Source organism: Oryctolagus cuniculus, chromosome 7 (genome assembly GCF_964237555.1).
Source record: "Oryctolagus cuniculus chromosome 7, mOryCun1.1, whole genome shotgun sequence".
Classification (NCBI taxonomy): Eukaryota; Metazoa; Chordata; class Mammalia; order Lagomorpha; family Leporidae; genus Oryctolagus; species Oryctolagus cuniculus.
In genome coordinates, this window is record NC_091438.1 from 27,477,778 (window position 1) to 27,500,421 (window position 22,644).

At 41.8% G+C, this 22,644-nt stretch overlaps 1 protein-coding gene across 3 annotated transcripts in view; it reads right to left on the minus strand.

The window, feature by feature from the left end:
* Nucleotides 1-20,544, minus strand: part of SELP (selectin P) — a 64,886-nt gene extending 44,342 nt beyond the window's left edge. The window contains 7 exon segments of one of the 3 annotated variants that reach the window (NM_001361473.1): nucleotides 391-576; nucleotides 1,845-2,030; nucleotides 4,354-4,539; nucleotides 6,144-6,251; nucleotides 8,127-8,513; nucleotides 10,129-10,219; nucleotides 20,299-20,369. In NM_001361473.1, coding sequence (NP_001348402.1) covers nucleotides 391-576; nucleotides 1,845-2,030; nucleotides 4,354-4,539; nucleotides 6,144-6,251; nucleotides 8,127-8,513; nucleotides 10,129-10,219; nucleotides 20,299-20,301 — 1,147 coding nt within the window. In that variant the 5' untranslated portion in view covers nucleotides 20,302-20,369. 3 annotated transcript variants of the gene reach the window in all.
* Between the last annotated feature and the right edge of the window lie 2,100 nt (nucleotides 20,545-22,644).

Sequence of the window (22,644 nt, forward strand, 5' to 3'; positions counted from 1 at the left end):
ATTCTCATTTTACAGAAGACACTGAGCTTCACACAGTTCATATCCTATCGACAGGAAATGATGGAACTGAACTCAACGCCTTGTCTACTGCTCTTCCACCAGCCCGTGCTGTTCCTCAAGCATCATTCCTTTTCCACAGCTCCTGTATCCTCAACCCATCCTATATGTGCCAATCAAAGCACCCCTTCCTTGACTGTGCTGTAATGAGCATGTTGTGACTGAGACTGCTTTTGCTCAGTATTTGATCCCTAATGCTCATCACAAAGGACCTGGCACATGGTAAGTTCTAAGTGGATGTGTGATGAATAGAAGAACGGCAATGTTACCTGCAAATGCAGGTGTCTCTAGTGACCAGGAGGCATAGAAGAAATGTTTTCAGTGTCACAGTACCTTGGCAGACAGGGGCTGGTGCTGTCCACTGTCCCGAGTCGGCACACTGCACTTCTTCAGCTCCTCTAAGCACGAAACCCTCAGCACAGTGGAAGCTGCAGTTGGCGTTGTATGGAAATGCCCCTTCAGATGGAGGGCAATCCATGCTTCCATGGTCGGGGCTCTCCAGTGGCTTACACATGACAGCTAAATAGAAAAAAGTTGTTTGAACTGGGTAGTGGAAGAGCCCAGGTCTTCTACAGCAGAGCCTCTGCGGTGATGTTATACCTTTCCTACCCATATCATCAGTGTGTGCGGATCCCACAATTCCTCCTTTTCATGCACTTCTTTGCCTGGCTCACTCTCATCTGCGAGCCTTCACTTTTCTTAAGAAGCCCTCTCTGCACACCCTCGTTGGGGGTTAAGAACTCCCTCTGTGGGCTCCCATAGCCCCTATCCTTTGCATTGTTCATGTATGATTTCAGTTTTTCCCCATGGTACCACAGTCTCCTTGAGGCTGGATGGATCATACGGACCTGTCTCACAGAGTCTAGCACAGTGTTCAGTCTACTGAGGGTGCTCACTGGATATTTATTAACACACTTACTGGTTCTGGAAAGAGTAGATACAGGAAAAAGGCTGAACATACAAAGCAAAAGTTGGAAGAGAATACCTTATTTTTTGATGCTATTACCCACTCTTATGAAATAAAGCTGAATGGGCTTTGTCTCTGGACAAATTTGTCAGCCTAATCAGATGTCATCCTAATCAGATATCATCCTAATCAGACTTCAACTGCCCAGAGAATGCAGCCTAAGGGAGTTCCTAAACACAATTAAGCCCTGCGTGACCGAAGTGCTGATAATGACTATTTTCTTCTGTTTCTCCTTGAGAAAGCACTTCATCTCCAGGCTGTTCTTGAAGTTTTGGAGTTTTGCAGAGAATAGAAACTATCCTTTTCTCTAGGCTTTCACTTCTGTTTTTTTATTTGTTTATTTGTTTGTTTTTTACAAAGTCAGGGCGTTTGAGGACCAAAAATCCCTTAGTGCTTCTCTCTTACTTTATAAATGAGGAAAGTGAAGTTTGGAAATGTTAAGTCTCATAGCTACACAGTACCAGAATTGGGCTGAGAATTTAGATCTGGGAATTCATGGATCCAACCTTTAATTTCCTACTTCTGCACCCAATACCACCTCCCCATCATTAAGAGCTATGGATGTGAGGCAATTGCACAGAATTTAGTTTTGTGGAGTTATGTAATTAACCAGGATTGCATCATAAGCTCTTTTTCTTTTTAGGATCTAATTGGATTTTCAGAATTACTTACTAATTTTATTTGGAAACAGAGGGAGGGATAGAGACAGACAAAGAGAGAGATCACCCTGACACTAAGAGCCCTTTTTTGTTTTGTTTTGCTTTTACTGTGTCACGACTCCTCCTTGAGTGCACTAGGGACCACTGAAGAAAAATCTTACCCTCACAGGTCGGCAGGGCTGCAGTCCACTGGCCAGAGCCATTGCAGTGAAGTGTGTCCAGGCCTCTCACTTGATAGCCAGGTTGGCACTCAAATTTGCAGCTGGAGCCATATGCAAAGTCAGCATGTGGATGAACACAGTCCATGGTTCCTTTACTGGGAGTTTCCAAATGCTCACACTGCACAACTGTAAAGAAAAAACAAGGAAAAAGAAAGAGAAAGGCAATGAGGAAGGAGAAAAAACACACCAACCAATGGAAGGCAGTGGTGGGAGGGACTCCCTCTGGAAGTTGAGGCAGAGCTGGGAAGATGAAAGGGTCAGAAGATCAAGGGCTGGCACTGTGGCATAGCAGGTAAAGCCACCGCCCATGATGCTGGCATCCTGTCAGGGAGCCAGTTCATGTCCTGGCTGCTCCACTTCTGATCCAACTCCTTGCTAATAGCCTGGAAAAAGCAGAGGAGTTTGGACTCTGCCACCCATATGGGAGACTGGATGAAGCTCCTGGCTCATGGCTTCTTCCATCTGTCCCAGCACTGGCTGTTGCAGCCATCTGAGGAGTAAACCAGTGAATAGAAGAACTAACAAACTCTCTCTCTTTCTCTCTCTCTCTCTCTTTCTCTCTCTCTCTCTCTCTCTCCTTGTCCCCCTCCCTCTTTTTTGCATCTATGACTTTCAAAATAAAAAACCTCAGAAGAAACAAAAGAAAAAGTTTAGAATGCCTTACCTTGGAGTATCAGTCTTCAGATAAGGGTTACTCCAGGCTCAATTCTTAATACCTTTTGCTCCCTATACCTCTGTAAACCTGTTTTGGTAGATCTCTTGATGTCTTCTTATATATGTGGATGTCACCTTTTCCTGTCTTATGTGAATTTATAAATGAGGCTATTCATGTTTGTGGGTTGTGGGTTGTGGGTTCTGGGGAAGGGATAGCTTAATAATTTTGTTTGTAGTAAAATAAGCTTCTTGTTTTTCTAGACTCTGCCACCCTTTTCCATCCCAGATGTTCTCAGTCTCGCTGAAGGATAGGTATAAGGAGAGTTACTATTTTCAGTTTTCCAATGATGTTTGTTAGTAGATTGAAAGGTATGAACAGCTTGAGGCTCTACAATCACAAAGAATTAGCCCTTTTATTAAAAAAAAAAAAAAAAGGAAAAGCAGTTTCTGTAAGGATTAGAGAAATTTAACATTTCAACAGAATGATAGATCCTTAACGTTTTGCTGGGCAAACATAAAGACCCTTTGCTGAAATTTTTTGCAGCTCAACAGCTCTTTTGAAATTTGCTAACTTAGGGGCCAGTGCTGTGGCATAGTAGGATAAACCTCTGCTTGAAGCCCCTGCATCCCACATGGGCCCCAGTTTGCCTCCTAGCGGGTCCTCTTCCAATCCGGTGCTCTCCATAAATTGGCCTGTTTCATGCAAACTCTCGCAAGGATTGGGTGCAGTGGATATTTTACATCCCCAGCTGCCTGAAGCTCTCCTCCACACACCCCTAAGTTATGCATTGCACCACTTCTGGCCCAACTAACACAAATCACTTTCACAACTGAAACTAGAGCAGCATGGTGCTGGGATGCTCTTGCCCTGTGGAGAGAGCTCGTGTTTCCTCACTCAGGAGTCTTTAGGGATGGACACTGGACAGCTAAAACCCCCACAGAGCAGTGTAAGGAGTCCTTGGGCAATCATACCCAGCACCTTAGAAGTCTTAGGATTATTTATTAAAGATTTATTTACTTATTTGAAAGTCAGAGTGTGGGAGAGGTGAGGGGAGACAGAGTGAGTGAGAGAGAGAGCTTGCATCTTCTGGTTCACTCCTCAAATGTCTGCAATGGCCAGAGCTGGGCCACGCTGAAGCCAGGAATTTCATTTGAGTCTCCTACATGAATGGCAGAAGCCCAAACTCTTGATGTCCATCTTTTACTGCTTTTCCCAGGCCATTAACAGGGAGCTGTATCAGAAGTGGAGCAGCCAGGACTCAAATCTGTGCCCATGTGAGATGCTGGCATTGCAGGTGGCAGCTTTACCTGCTAGGTGACAATGCCGGTCCCAGAAGTCTTAGGATTCTGCAGCGGCTGTACCTTCCCAAAGTGGCAGGCAAGGTGATATGCTTGCTTAGTTAAATGGTACTTTCAATAGCTGTTTGGGAAGCTCCAAACACCATTGTTTTTAATTTAAAGAAGCAAGGTTAAAATCATCAGACTAGTAACACTCAACCCTTAAGCCCTCATCACTGTACTTGTTCAATTTGTAATTAGCAAGCAGAGAGGGTTCCCTTTAGAATGTTTTTGCCTGAGGAAAAAGAATTAAATTGAGTGACTACCCTACTCTACAGATACAAAATACCCTGAAAATCAAAACTAGTGTTACTGTCGTTGATAGGTAACAGTGATATCCAAAATTCTCCATTTAATGTAGGTCATCATTATTTCCCACTTTTTTAAATGGAAAAAACTCAATCCCCACCCCAAATTCTAGATGTCAGTGAGGATAGAAAGAATGAAGTCTACATACCTTCACACTGCGGGAGCTCACTGGTCCACATTCCAGAAGCCAAGCATTCCAGCTCGCTGGGTCCACTCAGTTGGAACCCTTCAGCACAGTGAAAACTGCACTGTGAGTGGAAGGAGAACATTCCCAGGGGGTGGCTGCAGTTCATGAAGGTGTGTTCAGGGACATCAGGTACTTCACACTCTCTGACTGTAGGGGATACAAATGTTGATTTATTTTCTTTCGAATTTTGGACATAAAGATAAGCTGGAAAATATTTATTTGAAAGGGAATGAGAGAGACAGACTAGCTGACTGATGTTTCATCTGTTGGTTCACTTTCCAAAGCTTGCAATAGCTGGGGCTGGGCCAAGCAGATGTAGGACTCAGGAACTCCATCCTCTTTCTTACATGGATGGCAGGAACCCAGGTATTTGAACCATTACCTGTTGTCTTCCTGGGTCTCATGAGCAGGAAATCAGAATTGGTACCTGAGCTATGACTTGAATCCAGGTACTCTGACATAAGATATGGGCATCCTAAATGGTGTCTTAACAACAATCCCAAATGCCTGCCCTGGAACTTTTGCTTTTGGTGTATTTTTTAATTAAGCGATTAATTGTATATTTCTGTGGGGTACAGTGTGATGCTTTGGTATACTCTGCTTAATGATCAGGGTATTTAGATTATCCATCATCTCAACTGATTATCATTTCTTTGTGATGAGAACATTCAAAAGCATTTCTTCAAGATGTTTAGAGTTATGTGATACAATATTGTTCATTAGGTCGCTCTTTTGTGTGATAACACACCAGAACTTATTCATCTTATCTGGCTATACCATTGTACTCATTAATCAATTTCTCCTCATGCCTCCTTCTCCTCTATACTCCTTGGCCTCCACAATATTCACCATTCTTCTCTCTACTTGTTTAAGTCCATGAAGGCTGGAACTACTAGGGCATTTCAAAAATTTCCTAGAAAATACATGTTAAAGGGCTGGCATAGTGGGTTAAGCTGTCATCTGTGATGTTGGCATCCCATACAAGTGCCAAGTTTGAGTCCTTGCTGTTCCACTTCCAATCCAGCTCCCTGCTAATGTGTCTGGGAAAGCAGCAGAAGATGGCACAAATACCTGGGGCCCTGCTACCCATGTGGGGGACCTGGATCTAGGACCTAGGTCCTGGCTCCTGGCTTCAACCTTGCCCAGCCCCAGCAGTTGTGGCCATTTGTGGGAATGAACAAATGGATAGAAGATTGCAAACTGGCTGGCTGGCTCTCTTGCCCTCCTTCTTTAACTCTGCCTTTCAAATATGTAAATAAATCTTCTTTAAAATTTGCACCAAATTAAACATTATCTATTAATTCCATTTTCCATTATCTATTTGGGGTACCCTCATATTTGTGTGACACTCTTAACTCTATCTTCTTTGGCTCATAGCCATCTTCACTTCATTTCTTTTACTGCCAATCTTGACTTCATTCCTTTATACTGGCTGCTTCTTGGGAAGTCGTCATTCTTTTGCTAGTTTCGTTTCAAACATGTAAAATTAATCTGAAATAGCCAATTTTATTTGCCTTTTTTACCTTCTTTCTTTCCCTTTTGAAATTTTATGAGTGATTGTTGTCTTTAGGAATAAAATATTTTTATCCATAGTCTGTATAGAAACAGTTTTAAGGAAACAGGAAACAGATGATAGAGGGGGCCTGGGATTAATCTTTACTCACTGGAAAGTTTCCAACATGACTTGCTTCATGGCATCATCTCTAGTATAAGACCCAGGACCAAAATAATATCAACAAAAGAAGCCTTACCATATTCACATTCCAGGCCATAGAACCCAGGGTAGCAGGAACAAGTGTAATTCCCAATGGTCTCGATGCACTCCCCTTGTTTGCTGCAGGATGTGTCCTGGCAGGAAGCTGCATAGATACACAAGAATCAGAAACATGGGAATCACAGGAGATGAGCTGTAGACTCAGCCCTCTCTAGTAGGAATGAGCCAACCAGACCACAGAGAACCACAATGTTGTCTGAGACCCACTCTGTTCCCCATAAAAAGTATTGTGGAAATCTGATGGAGTACTGCTCAGCTCCATTTCACTCTGTATGTAGTGTTTCCTAAGGAGGGCTAACTATGTGTGGCAACTGAGGGACAAATGGAGCCATGGATAGATATGCGGACAAAGAAACTCCTGTATCCGGAGTACAAATGAGTTATGGTTTTCAAACCAGGATTTTCCAAAGAGTTGCATTATTGTAGAAACCTTGTGCCAGACATTAGAGCATGGAGGCTAGAAACCAGATGTGGGGTGGGAAAGGGTCATATACATATGATCTGAATCCTGGCTCTGCTGCCTACCTGCTGTGAGACCTTATGCAGGATACTTCTCTGAGCCCAGATTGACAATGTTGGGGTCAAAACCCTCCCACCTTTTGTTGCAAATATAGACTCAATACCATAAATCAGAGGAACAAAGGAGCCAAATGATATGTTTAAGACTTACTTATGGTAAAGAACAAACATCTTATTAGAGGACATTTCATGAATCTAAATATGTCAGGTTTAAACGGTGCAGGTGACTGCTGACCTTTCAGGCCTTCCTCACTAAGTCTGTGACACTGGAGTGACAGAAGAGAAAAGACCAGGGCTTCTTTCTTACAAGAAGAGTCTTTGAGGGTATATGCACTTGTGGAGGATTAGTATTTCAATAGGCACTACGTTGAATATTTTTTATTGATATTTTTATTGATGAGGTTAGAACTGGGGGCAAGGCCTATGGCTGGACTGTTTTCTGTTGGTTGTTTCCTTTGCCCGAATATCTAGGCACGTGTCGGTCCACTTTGGAGTATATTACCAAGAGAAGCCACATGATACATAGAAAGATGTGCTAGATTGCTTCTGTGTTCCTTCTCAGACATGCACACCTATTCACTCTGAACTAGGGAACTGAGAATCAAGTAGATTCAGTCACTTCTTCCCTTTCCTGCACTACCCTCACCCCATCAAAGCCCAATGTACTTGAAGACACGTTGTTAAAACTCTGTTCAGCTTTTGCAGTCCTTAGTCATGTTCTCAAATTGTCTTATGAAGATGTGAAGCAAAGAATATAGTAGCATATATGGTTATAAACACCAACTTTGGATTCAGCATGAATCTGAAACTGGTTCTACCATCAACAAGCTTAGAACCTTGAGCAGATTACTTATTAACTCTGACCTTTTCCATCACTAGCAAAATAAGAATAAAAGAAGAACCTGATTGACAGTGTTGTCCTGAGGACCAAATCTAACTAATACTAAATGATCAAATGGCACATTCTATCAGCACAACATCTGGAACAAAAGACTACTGACCTTCAATAAACAGCAGTTACAGCTGTGTCTCCCAAAGATGGGGATAAATTCCTTCTCAACTTGTACTTTCTTTTATACCATGGCATAGTGCTGAAAAAACTCTGAGCCTAAAGTTTAGGACTGATTTTCAGTCCCAACTTTGCTTCTGTCCAGCTCTCTGACCCTAAGAAATTAAAACTTCCAGGCCATCCATTTCATCGGTTATAGGACGAGCAAGGTGGACCAGATGATACTAACATTTCCTCTAGTTTCACATCGCCAGTTTCCTCTAGTCTTGACCTTACAGTCATTAATGTGCTCAGAATTGCTGACTGTTTACTCCTTTTTCCCATGTCCCTGACTTTATGACTTCATGCTATTGGCCCAGTGGTTACAGTGATAAACCAGGGAAGGTATTTTTTTTTTTTAACAGGAAGGATTTAGCATGGGGAAGGCCCTACCTGTATAGCACAGCGCCCGCTTTTTATATCTGCAGCGATCATCATTCCACTTTCCGGGAGAAGTCGACCTCTTGATGTACATCTCCACACAGTCTTCATTGTTCTTCTTATTGTTGGGCTCATTGTCTGCCCAGTTCTCAGCCTCTTTGGTGAGAGGCTTTTTGGTTCCCACCCAAGTCCACTTATCATTGATCTTTCGGATCCCAATCCAATAGTAAGAGCTGTAGTAGGGTATGACATCATTGAGGTGAGCAATTTCATTTTTATTCTGGATGGCCACTAAATCCGTGTAGTATTTCTGGCAGAAGGCACGGGAAACATTCCACGAGTATGCTTTTATGCTGTAATTATATGTCCATGCTGCCACTTCTTTCTGATTTGTTAACTCTAATGTAAAGAAGAGTGAGGACCAGGTTAGTTAGCACCCTAACTAGACGGAGGCTATGAGCCTAAGTAGGCGTCCATGAAGTCAGAGAAGTTCTGACCAGATAAATACCCAAAATATGATTTTTTGTCTAATGTGGTTGTTTTAATGAAAAAGAGTGATTTCTCTATTTCATTTGTTAATGTATTCAAGTCCAGAATAAGAACATGTCAAAAAGTTCTGGTGTAAAAGATTCAGAATCATAAGATTTCAGAATTGAAGAGATGGCAGAGATCATGTAACTTACTCTTATTCTTTTATAAATTAAGGAAATGTCAAACAATTTGTCCAAACCCAGCTTAAAGACACACACATGCAAAAATCTTTGTGGTAGGTTCTTCCTCGTCACATGGAAACCAAAATGCTTTCTGAGTCGGAGACTACCTGCTGGCCCACGTTCATTGCTCACCGTATTTACTCTTTTTAGAAAAACAAAACTTCTCCTCTGTGCCTTTGCACATCCTCTTCCTGTTACCCTGGCTGCCCTCCTTTCTTACTCCACCTATTTTCTGTATCAGCCGCAAGTAGGCTCAGTGCTCCTTCCTCCAGCTGCCCATTGCATCTGTCCCTGCTTCTGCCACAGTTAATTGCCATGATATGGCAGTTAATTTCACTGATATGGTTCACATACACTAGACTGAGAATCCCTGATGGTGATTTCTTTTTAGCCCTGGATCCCTTGCACCAAGCATAGAGTTTAGACTTCATAGGCATTCAACATAGAAACTTGTTGAGTGAATGAAACACAACAGGTTTGGGGCAGAGTCAGGAATAGAAATCAGATCTCCTGATATGAAATCGTGCACTCATTTTACTTCTCTTGACTGTTTCTTTTTGATAAATTACTCTACTTCCTCTATGTCTTTTTACTCACGGTTAAAACAGGCCTCAAACATCCATTCTTTACAAATGTTTGTGACATCAAATAAAACAAAGAATGTGCCCTTCAAAAGTATAAAGGCACGATGATGTAAATTACTGTTATTGTAGCCTGTGGCAGCTCACTGGGCAGAAGAGGCCAGATCCCATGTGAGAAGGTGTACAATGCAAGCAATCAAGCCTGGAAATGTCTGCCTTTCCTGTTTATAAAGCATTGTTGCTAGTCAACCCTCACCCCTGCTGCCTGCCTGAGGACCAGTCACATTAATGCCTTCTGCACTGATACCTGTATGAAATTGCTTTGCCACACAACTTTATTCTGATATAACCAGATTCACATTTTGACTTTCATGGACTTAGGCAATATAAAAATGAGTACATTCTATATTAGAACATTTTGAATTCAAAGGAAATTATCTTTAAAGAAATTAAAACATTTAATGGGTTCCTTGAACCGCCGTGAGACTGTACCTACTATGCTTTAATAGGGTAGTTGGTCCTGGATATATCAGCATAAGTTTTTCCTGAAGCCTTTTTCTACCAATACGGTGGCATAGGGTGTGTTTATCCTCTAGGAATCTGGACCTAGACAGTTTTCCCAGGCTTCACAACTGCCTGCAATCCTGAACTTCTCGCATTTGGCTCTGGGCTCTAAGCCTAATTACTCCATTCCATGTGAGGAGGTACCATAAAGCTTACCAGAGATCAGAGCTCCAAAGTAAAGCAGTTGGGCTGCTCCAAAGACCGTTTTCTGGAATCTTTGGTTCCAGATGACTTTTAGGCAGCTGGCCTGAAATAAGAAAAGCAAACCTCCTTTTAGTACCCACGTACAACCAACAAGGCCTAAACAGTTCTAGCTAATAATGGCTATGTTGAGTTATAATTCTACCTATTTCAGTTGGCGGGTGGTGCAAGCTCTCTCATTTCTCATTGCTGTGCTTCCAAGGCTTAGATGAACACTATACTGAAGCTGAACACAGAGTTTGTTTCTTCATTCTTTCACTAAATATTTCCTGAGTAATTACTTTACCACCAATGCATTTCTTTTACAATATATTTTTAATATGCTTGTAAGAAAAATACCAGACCCACTTTGGGCATTTGGCCTAGTGGTTAAGCCAGTTAGCCACGTCCACATTGGAAGGCCTGGATTCAATACCTGTTTCTGTCTCCTGATTCAGCTTCCTGCTACTGCAGACACTGGAAGGGAGACCCGTGGAACTGGGCATCCTGCCACCCATGTGGGAGACCTGAATTGAGAGCTTTGACCCCCTCGTGTTGGCATTTGTAGGCTAAACCAGCAGATGGGCGCTCAGTCTGCCTACTGATTCTGTCTCTGTCCTTAAAAAATCTCTAAAGAAGCTAAACACAGCAATATGACTGCCATTATTATGCAGCATTCTTCCTTTAAGAATTGGTATAACCAGGTATAATAGGAAGTCACATGAGCACTCGATCCACAGAAATAATACCTAACTATTCTGATGTGTAGAGCATCAATTAATTGTATTATGCAATGCCATATATTGATCTATGTCTTAACTGCTTGATTTACCATTTTAGCACAGGTATGCACAATACTATTTAATGTTTAGTATATATTTAATATATCTTAAAACATAGAGTAAATTTATTCCCCTTGGATCTGTAACAGCTGTTAATTCTCATGCGCTCCCTTTTGTGAGGATTTCATCAAATCCATTAACACTTAAAAATTTTTTAGACAAATTCATTCTAGAAATGCTCATCTTCCCCAATTTCCTCATATTGCACATGAAAATGATGAAGCTTGGCACATCTAAATAACATGGACAGAAGGATGGCAGAAAAGCATGACTTTGAACCAAGAGCTCTGTCTGCTCCTATTTTATTTTGATAAACATCCAGGCTTGCTTGCTGTTGTGGATGACTGGGTGTGTGACAGACATGACCAAGTCTAGCTGCTGCATCAGTGCTCCCAGAGCCACCCCAGCATTATCGCCAACAAAAAAATGCATTTTCTTTGGAGCTGTACTTTTACAGCTATGCCAGACCTGCCTAAAACCTCTCTTATAGAGAAATTTTGAATTACCACAGTCTGTGTCCCAATAGTGAATGATGTAGGAAAATTGCAATGATGTAAGGTGGTATATATGTGTAACTGACTACAGTCCAACCAAATACCAGTGAGGACACAACTCAAACAATGACAAGTCTCCCAGATTTGGGGTGAGGAAGTATCTTTGTGTAAGAAGGCTGGCACCTTCTAATTAGGACTTTTTGGATAATGACTTCAATAAGCAGGCATATTTCATGTTCTTATAAGTTAGAACACTAGTTAGCTGACCTCTGTAGCAACCTTGGTTTAAAACTGAGCGTATCCTAATGTTATGATTTATGGTGCTGCTTATTTGGACAAGCAAGTATGGTGGTAATTCTCTGGTGGGGACTTAACCCCACTGAGGTTTCTCAGATTGTGTTGTATTACCAGCTATTTCTACTACTGTATTTATATTCAATATACAAAAAGTACCATTCTAAGTACATTAGGAGAAATTTTCAAACCAGGATGACTCTGACATGATTTACACAAGCAAGAGCAGTGTTAGTTAAATCAGAATTTATGTTCTCACCTTTCAAATGAATACCTTTCTAAAACCAGTCTGCCTAAAAACATGCCCTTCTCCCACTTTACAAAAGAAAATCATTCTTTTTGCTGATATTCTATTTACTTGGGGTTTTGTCCCCTGGACATTAAAAATATTGGTATGTCAGAGACAATTCAAAATATTGGAATAAGTGTTGAGAACTTATGATAATGTAACATATCTGTTCCATTTTCAAATCCAGTGGCTTCTATCTCCTTCCTTTCACCAACTTTGAGGGAAGACCCAATTAAGTCACATCTTTGACCAAGTTTTGACTATAGAGTTTGGAGCATGTGACATAGAAGGAGTTCAAAGAACTGGAAGAACTGTATAATAAAATTTCTCTTCCCATTTACTTATTCATGTTAATGAAGTTTTTCAGTGTTTAAATTCCTAAAAATGAAATATAACAAAAAAACTGATACAAAACTTCTCTAATTTAATTTATAAATAATATTAATCTATGAATATACAAATAAATAAGAAAAAAGTCCCTTCCCCATATAGAGAGGCATTTTAATACCATTTTAAATATAATTGTTTGTTACTTATCAAAATTTGTAGTATATTTATGGTAGTTTATTCAGTTGTGTATTAAAAGTAATTTTTATGCTAACTTAATAAAAAAAGACTTAAAATAAATTTTAAACATAAATACTTAAGGTTTCAGAAAAATAAAATCTTTTAAAATTTCTATTTATTGTATTTTTATTCTTTAAAATAAATGATAGGGTAATCAAGAAAAGATTTTAAGCTTAAAATGTCATTAAAATTTTAGAGAAGTAAATAGAATTAAAGAAAGAAGTATTAAGGGAGAGAAAATGAGTTGTGGAAAACTTGTTATTACAAGTTTATTTATGGTTTAAGTGATGAGGGTCACCAGATCACTTTGGTATTAAATTACATTGGCTGTACTAAGAAATGATGCAACAACTTTAAGAGGCTAATCTTCACAATCTGCTGGAAGTCCAATCTTTTCTTTTAAAATTTATGGTGAAAAATGTTAGCTGTCCACTTAGAAAAGTGCAGGAAGTTACATGGTATTCCAAAAATATTTCTGGAAGTATGAGAGCAAAAGCATTGCCAGTAAGGAGCACAACGACTCAGCCTTCACGAAGGTGACCCCAGTGTCTACCTTTGAACCTGTGCTGGATTTCTGCTCATCTTTCAACATGTTCTAAACTAACAGCGCCCTTCTGGTGACTTTAGGAAGTGGTTTTCTCCCTGAACAGAATAGTTTCATAGATCTCTCTGGCTTTGGAACCAGCTCCAGGAAGTTTGTGGGGAGGTTGAGTAGATGAGGATCATGACTCCCTATCACCATGCCCAATTCTAACCACTATTTCCCATCTTAATTGCTTAAACTTTTAAATAAAATTTGGCTCAAACAAAATTTCCTCAGCAAATTCTTTACTGAAACAGAATACACACACATGTGCAAACATACACATACACAGAGAGAGAGAGAGAGAGAGAGAGAGAGAGAAACTGGTTCTAAACATTTCAAAGTCTTATAGGACTTGTAGTGCTTCAGATCAAGGCATATTATATCTAAGAGAGGAAAAAGTTCATCCTCTGCTTTAATCCAATAATACATTTCTGTTTCACCAAGTACCAGTCACCTCTCATAGATTATTTCACAGCTGTAGGAGACTATGAGGATTATACCAAATCTACTTGGCATTTCCTTGGAATTCTTCAGCAGAGAGATGAGAGAGAGAGAGAGAGAGAGAGAGAAATCTTCTATTCCACTAATGGTTTACTCCCCAAAAGCCTGAAATAGCCAGGGTTTGATTAAATCAAATGGAGGAGGCTGGAATTCAGTCTGGGTCTCCCATGTGGGTGGCAGGGATCCAGCTACTGGAGCCATCTTCAGCTGCCTTCTAGGTTAACATTAGCAGGAAGCTGAATAGGAAACAGAGGAGCCGAACTTGAACCAGGAGATACCAAGAAGCATCTTTCTTTTTAAAGATTTATTTGAAAGGCAGAGTGACAGATCTTCCATCTGCTGGCTCACTCCCCAAATGACCGCCTGTGTTCTCCAAATGGGTGGTAGTGAATTCAAGTACTTGAGCCATACTCTCAGCATCTGAGTAATAAGTTGAATCAGAGGCATGGAATAGCCAGGTATGAACCTGGTACTCTAGTACGGGATGTAGGCATACCCAGTGGCAAGTTAACTTGCTGTATCACACCACCCACCCCACAATTGTTGTCATAACTACTGCACCAAACACCTGCCCCTTAAAGTATTTTTTTTTCCACAGGCAGAGTGGACAGTGAGAGAGAGAGAGAGAGAAAGGTCTTCCTTTTGCCGTTGGTTTACCCTCCAATGGCCGCCGCGCTGCGGCTGGCGCACCGCGCTGATCCGATTGCAGGAGCCAGGTGCTTCTCCTGGTCTCCCATGGGGTGCAGGGCCCAAGGACTTGGGCCATCCTCCACTGCACTCCCTGGCCACAGCAGAGAGCTGGCCTGGAAGAGGGGCAACCAGGACAGAATCCGGTGCCCCGACCGGGACTAGAACCCGGTGTGCCGGCGCCGCAAGGCAGAGGATTAGCCTAGTGAGCCGCGGCGCCGGCTCCCCTTAAAGTATTTTTAAATGATGTGATGTATAGCCCAATTTGCTAGGGAAGGTTGCGGCCCTGCTCATCAAGTATACACAAAGCTGGGTAGGGAGCCTGACCCTGTTACACTGTTGAAATAGTCTGCTTGCATAAGCAAACAATATTCTTTGAGGTGGCCAATGCTATGGTATAGTAGATTAAGCTTCCTCCTGCAGCACCAGCACCCTATATGGGCGCCGGTTAGTGTCCTGGCTACTCCTTTTCTGGTCTAGGTCTCTGCCTGCTGATGGCCTGGGAGCGCAGTAGAAGATGGCCCAAGTGTTTTGGCACCTGCACCTATGTGGGAGACCTGGAAGAAGCTCCTGGCTTCTGGCTTCAGATCAGCACAGCTCCAGCCATTGTGGCCATTTGGGGAGTGAACCAGTGGATGGATTACCTCTCTGTCTGTCTCTCCCTCTGTCTATCTGAATCTCTATCTCTCAAATAAATAAATAAATAAAATCTTCTAAAAATATTCTTTGAGATCATAACCTAGGCATGTACAGCCAGGCCTGCCTTTTTCCCACAGTCATGGGAGGAAATTTCTTGTATAAACCCTCCTCCCCTAGCAGAATACAATGATAGCAAATGGAAGGCACTTGTTAAGCATTTGTAGAAGGGAAGAAGGGAGGTGCCCTTCTTACCTGTCCTGATGATCCTTAGTCCGCCTGATTTCCCATCTAATTCCTGAGTAAACCTGTTCTCTCTTCCTCTCCATGCAAGGGTTGGTTTTTTTTTGTTTGTTTGTTTGTTTTTGTTTTTGACAGGCAGAGTGGATAGTGAGAGAGAGAGAGAGAGAGACAGAGAGAAAGGTCTTCCTTTGCCGTTGGTTCACCCTCCAATGGCCGTCGCGGCCGGTGTGCTGCGGCCGGCGCATCGCGCTGATCCGATGGCAGGAGCCAGGTGCTTCTCCTGGTCTCCCATGGGGTGCAGGGCCCAAGGACTTGGGCCATCCTCCACTGCACTCCCTGGCCACAGCAGAGAGCTGGCCTGGAAGAGGGGCAACCGGGACAGAATCTGGCGCCCCGACCAGGACTAGAACCCGGTGTGCTGGCGCCGCAAGGCAGAGGATTAGCCTAGTGAGCCGCGGCGCCGGCTTCCATGATATTTTTTAAGCCACCATGTAGAGTTTTTAGAATGCTACTGGGTCAGGGTGCTGAAGGGTTAAGGATTCTAGCCGGTGTTACTCAGCAAGCTACATGTAGAAACACGAGGAAATGCCTTCTAGCAGAAGCTGCAATGAGTTCTGCTAATCTTTGCTTCAGTGTTCTCTGGCAGCCTGATTCCAACTGGAAGTCGCTGGAAAGGAGTCAGAGACTGGGTCATTGGAGTGATATCCTGTGCCTGTGTAAACCTTTGTCAGGCACCATGGTTATCTTTATCTTTCACTTCACTTTTCCAAAGCACAAAAAGGAATTGCAGGGCAAAGAGAGAGGCAGAGAGTAGAAGGAAAACGTGCTTGACCCTGACCTCCCTTTTCAGAGGCAGAGGGACTAGACACCCACAGGAGCCCCAAGCCTTGCTGGTATTCCAACTGGTGTATACAGTTGGCAAGAAGGGTGCCTTGGAAAGGAGATCCCATCTCCTCTACACTGAAGACCACAGCTTTACTCTCTTAGAGAGGCAGAGTCCATGTTACTCTCTTGGCCCCTTATCCTTCCATGCAGATACTGCCTGACTTCTCTCCTTCCTCTATGTTAAGCTTTCTTCACTACCTTGCCTCGCCTTTACTGTCCAACCCTCTGCCCCATCATCCTACAAAGCTTCTCATCTGAGCTTTATCACTAGCGTCCAAATTGCCAAATAAAAGGAAGATTTCAACTCTTACCAGCCTTGCCCTTAGTGTACCAATATATGCTTCTGACTACTTCCTTTTGCTTAAAATGCTTCTCTTAGCTCTACTCTTGATTATTCTGTAATGCCTGGAGTAACTGGTTTAGTCTTCTGAATCTATGTCAGCCCACTGGCTTCACTCGCAGCGGTAAGGGTTTACCTAGGTTCCCACTTTCTAGCCCCATTCTCCTCTCATTCTTTGCTTTCCTGGGTCCTTCTTACAGTCGTTTGTTTGTTCCCCTAAGTAACTCCATTCATGATCTCCCTCCGAGCATGAGAGCCACAATCCAAACACAAAGCAAACATAGAAGCATAAGGCTGGAGGGAGTTGCTGGCGTTCAGGTCTGAATCCCCACCCAGGGTAGAGCAGATGCTTAACGTCTAATGAATATTTTACGCTAAATGGTTGAATGAATTGTAGCAGGGAAATGACTAAAAATAAGATAGAGGTATGCTAAATAGAACAATAAGTAATAATTATAAAGAAGTGCATTGTAGTTACAGTAGCAATGGTATCTAAGTAAAAGTGCTTAGAAGACCACAGGAAAGCTGTAAAATATGTTCTTGCCATTTGCTTTCCATCATACAGAGTAACATACACATACGATCAACAAGTCTAGAGATCTAATGGGCAACACAGGCATTATAGATCATAAAATTATACAGTATATGGGATTCAGGCTAAATGAGATTTTAGCTTCTCTTGGCGCACGAAGTAAACAGCAAAAAAGGGTACTTATATATGAATTTGTTTAACTGTAGTGAGCTTTTTTTAATTTATTTTTTATTTTTTTGACAGGCAGAGTGGACAGTGAGAGAGAGAGACAGAGAGAAAGGTCTTCCTTTGCCATTGGTTCACCCTCCAGTGGCCACCATGGCCGGCGTGCTGCGGCCGGCGCACCGCACTGATCCGAAGGCAGGAGCCAGGTGCTTCTCCTGGTCTCCCATGCCGGTGCAGGGCACAAGTACTTGGGCCATCCTCCACTGTACTCCCAGGCCACAGCAGAGAGCTGGCCTGGAAGAGGGGCAACCGGGACAGAATCTGGAACCCTGACCAGGACTAGAACCCGGGGTACCAGCACCGCAGGTGGAGGATTAGCCTATTGAGCTGCGGCGCCAGCCTGTAGTGAGCTTTTTACCACCCATATGCATGCCTTAAAATATTGTCTATCTTAAACAAATACAGTAAAATTTATTAAAATACATTTGGGCCTCTGGCGATTACACACATACAATTTTTCTTAGAACTTCGTCTCACTCTATTTGTGAGAGAAATTAAGGGTACGAGGTCTCATTCCTTCATTCTTCCTAATTAAGAGATCAATGAACAGGACTCAGTCTCTTAACTCCAGGTTGGGATACAAGGAACAAATGGAGGAGAAGAGGGAGGAGCAAGGACTGCCCCACAGTTGGTATACCCCAGGAAGCCTGGAGGGCACTGGACAGCAGAAACTCTTAGAAATGGGAGAAGGAAAGGCAAATTTCAATCTCACCCTCTGGACTGCATATGACTCTGAAAGGCTGTGATACCACCACTGTCCCTGTCCCCTACCTGTCCACAGACACCCTGCAGTCTTCCACCAAGTTGTAGCAAAGAGGAAAGAACAAGGATCTCTTCCTCATTGTAACCCTTCACATCAATCACATCAACACTGACTTTCTCTTCTGATGAAATACCTAACCATTCTCCAAATTTCCCTTGATTGTCACAGAATTAGCTTAGATGCCATCATTTCTTTCCCAGACCAGGGCACTCGTCCTCTAACTGGCCACATTTTCTACATAAACTTTCTCCAATTCTTTTTCTAAAATGCCATGAGAATAATAGTCCCAACACAAAAATATGACCATATTGCCTTACTACTTAAAATCTTTCAGCTGTTCCCACTTTCTGAGCAAACTCTGAGTCAAATCTTTTCAGATGTGGCCTCTTCCTGTTCATCCATTCTTATCTCCTGCCAATACCCCTTAATCACCCCATGCTTTCTCTGCAACTTAACAATGCATTTACAATAAAGCATCATATAATTTCCAGGAAGCATTGTTTGTTCCCTGTGCTCTTGTGCCCACAGCATCCCCTCTTTCTGGGTCTGCCTAGCTCTGTAAATCCAAAAGTTTCCTCCTCAGAGGAATTGTCCTATCACAACCACTTCCACCCCCACACCAAGAGAGGTGTTCTGTTCTTTCCCATTATTTATTATTATTATTTATTTATTATTTGTTGATTAAGTACCTACAATGCCAGACACTGTTCTAGAGAAAGGGGCTAAAATGATGAGAATAGATGCAATTCCTGTCCTCATATAGCAAATTGGTAGTGAAAAAAGCAGAGAAGAAAGCAAATTCAAAGATTGTAAGGTAGAAGCATAGTGTAATATATTCAAAGAACATTGGTGTGGCTGAAATCTAATGAGCAGTGGAGGAGAGGAATATGAGATGAAGTCAGTGGCATATCACCACAAAGGGATGAGATTTAAAGATCAGTGTTTATGTGGTCAAGGTTAATAGAAAAGGTAGGTTGGAGTCAGATCTTTCATGGTTTCTACCCAGAATCTACAAGACCTCCATGATTCAATAGGCTCATATCTTTGAAATAGAGAGAAGGACATCAAACAGAATGGAGGAGAACAATTGCTTATTCACTTGAGTTGAGAATTGAGAAGTATGACATGCAAAAAGAGAATAAAGAAATCTACAACCTTATTTCACTGTGGTTCAAATTTAGGACAGGCTTGAACTGCTTCCTCTTCTCTTTGTTATCCCCTTGTCCCTGTTTCCCCAAAACAGAAAATGCTCATATGTTATTTGAAAAGTGCTGTGGTAAAGTAAAGAGGTGGGATGAATCAGGTATTTGCTCTACTTTCTTCTTGAGCCCTTAGAAATGCACACAAGAGCAGAGACCTGCCTGATTCCTTCCTAGCCAGAGACTGTAGGATTTTGGAAACTGGGACTCTGTGGGATATCACTGATGAGTTGGTGTGGAACAAAGGTAGAATTAGAGGTGGCCTAACCTTATGTGTCTCATTTAGGGAAACATTACTGAAGTTGAAATGCCTGGTTACTTTTGCATCTTCTCTGGGTTCCAAATCCAACACTATCCCAAGAATTTTCTCTTTCTCCTAACAATAAAAATAGCTATCATTTACTTGTTATTATTTTCCAGACTCAGATATAAATAGTTTTTAGTATCATTTTATTTAATCCTTACAATGACACTACAAAATAGAATGCTATTATTTTGTTCATTTTAGAGAAGCAGAAACTGAGTCATTAAAAAGCTTTAATTTAGAGCAGAAGCTAAAACTACACAGATATGGGCATAGAGAAAGAAGAGGGCTGGGGATGAGAAACCACTCAATTGTAGGCTTGTCCCAGGGCACTCCCGACCCTTCTATTTATCCCAGAGAGAACAGCAGTCCTGGGAAAGGAACTGACAGGCTTACCAAGATCCACTCAAAAGGGTCCCAGAATATTCTAGTAAGAAGAACAGCAGATTTGGAGCCAGAAAACAGGATGCAGGTCCTCACATGATCAAGCCTAAAGGTGAAGTCTTAGGCTGAACAGACAGCTTCTCTAAGCCACAAAGTCTTCATTTGTTAAATGCAAATAACCTCCTCAGCTCACAGGGATGCTGGGAGGCTCCTAGTGGAGAGCAAGTTTAGATGTGCTTGCCAACCCTCACAGTCTCTTCAGTATGAAACTCTATGATTGCTGCTGGTTTTGGCTTTCTGAACCTTTATCTGCCTGATTCAGCCCCAAGCCACATCAACTCATCTACTTCCCATACGAAAGAAAAATGAACTTACCATCTCCTGTTCGACTCCACTGGCTCGCTGCCCTTTGCCAAACCCAGGCTTCTTATAGTCTGACTGCCTCCCCTCAGTGTCAGGCTGTTTAGAAAGTCAACTTCCTATTCACTTTCCAGAAACTCGTCACAGCCCTTCCCATGGCGTTAGAGTGTTGATAGCGCAGGAGCAAAGTTGGCAGCTTGCAAAGAGCAGTTGCCAAGGGGACAAGGAGTTACCCCTCCACAGGAGACAGTCTGGAGACAGGGGCGAGTGTGAATCATGCCTGGACATCCCAGGTTGAGCAACACCCCCAGAGATCAGGGTTTAGTGAATCTGAGGTGAGCCCCCAATTTTAGGCGATTCATTTGGGAAACATGCTTTGAATTAATCATAATGTCCCAGAGTAAATGTTCCAGTCATTGTGAAATGCCAGTGAATGCTTACTATTCTAGCACCCTTCCAAGGGAAAAGAGCAAAATAGTAACCAAACAGAATTGTGTAGGAAAGGAAAAGGCCACGGAGGGTTTTTTGGTTCTTGGGGCAGATTAATAGAAATGGTTATGAAATGGCATGTTAAACAGACAAGATTCACTAGGAAAGAAACTCTGCTTCCTGTATCAGAAATAAAGGTATAAAGGTGGGAAGGTTGATATTCCTCTTGCCATGGATAGTGTGGGACTGAAAGGCTGTTGGCACAGTGGTTAAGACTTGGGTTGTGCTATTAACCTTTGTGAGACCCATCCTGGCTCCATCTTTGGCTACAGATTAAGCAAATTACCCAAGCACTCTATTCCTCTGTTTTCTGAACTGTGACACAGAATAATCACTACTTAACTCACGGGATTGAAGCAAATAATATGTGGAGAGTACTTGAAATAAAATAGTTGGCACTCGAGAAATTTTAACTACTATTATTACTTTTCAGATTGGTCTCAGAAAAATCAAGTATCCAACCTTTAGTATCAAACAACCTCACTGCAGTGTATCCTTTTGGAATTCTAGTGGTGCAGAGGAGTTTGTTATTCTTGATTCACTCTGTGATAGTCACTACTTGTAAATAGGCATCTCATAGATGGACTGCAGGTGAAACAAAATGGAAAGATCTAGAAGAAGATAAATTAAAGAACATGAGGCTGCATTTGCACTTTGGAATTTATGATCACGAGAAAGTGATTAATTTCATGATAGAAGTAGAAAGATTGGTGAAGGAGGTCGTGATGAAGGAACGAGCTTAGTGGAATAAGAGTTGAGTGAGAGGAAAGCATAGGAAATTTTGAGGCAGAATAATGCAATAGTCCCGAGCCTGGGCCTCAGAGCCAGACTTCCTGGCTCCACCATCTGCCAGCTGTGTCACTTGGGCAAGTTACTAACCTCTTTGTGACTCAGTTTCCTCAGTCATGTGAATAAGTAAGATTAATAACCACAAAATAAATACAAGTGTTCGGGCAGTCACATGAATTTAAAGTGTTTGGAACAATACCCAATACCTGGAACATTGTAAGTGCAATATTAAGTCTTAGCTATTATTTACTGCCTCCATTTACATCTGTTCTTATTTTTACTTTCTGGTTCCTCTTTGTTTTAAAAAATTTTTATTATTTATTGTTTTTATTTTAAAGGTAGGAAGAAAGACAGGGAGAGATATGGAGGACTCTACTAATTATCACAACCAAAACCCTGAAAGTCTTTGTAGCTACTTCGCACACAAACACACAGCATTTTCTATGAGAACGCCTGTAGTCACCACCAACAATGATGGAGACTCCACAGCCATGTCATCACCGGAGCCAGATCTGCTGTACCTGACACAGTTAATGCTTTCACACCCTCCAATAAAGGAAAGTATTTCCCTAATAAATCTAACCAAACAGCCTGGAATTGGAGTTATTTTGCTAAATAATCAACATTAGTGTAAGGCAAAAGGAAATGTGGAAAATCTAGGTAAATCATCACAAAAAGAAAGCAATAATTTTCTAATGTTGACTGCAGAGGTGGAGTACTACAAAATACTTGTCCAAAAATTCAAAATATTAGCTTTAAAAAAGCTCAGTGATTTTGAAGAGAACACAGAAAATAATTCACTGATGTCAAGAAAATGATAGAGAAAACAAGAAATTTAACAGAGTTTGAAACCATTGAAAAAATAAATTCTGGAGCTTAAGAATTAAAAAAGTGAAATGAAAATGCAATAGAGTGCTTCTACCGCAGACTTGATCAAAAAGGATAGCCTGTGAACTCTGAGAGGTTATTTGAAAATATGGTCATCAGAGAAGAAGAAAAAAAGAAATGGAAAAGAATGATGAACAGTCCTGTGGGATTAATGTAACAGCTTCCAAAAAGCACATTTACAACATAGCAGTTAAA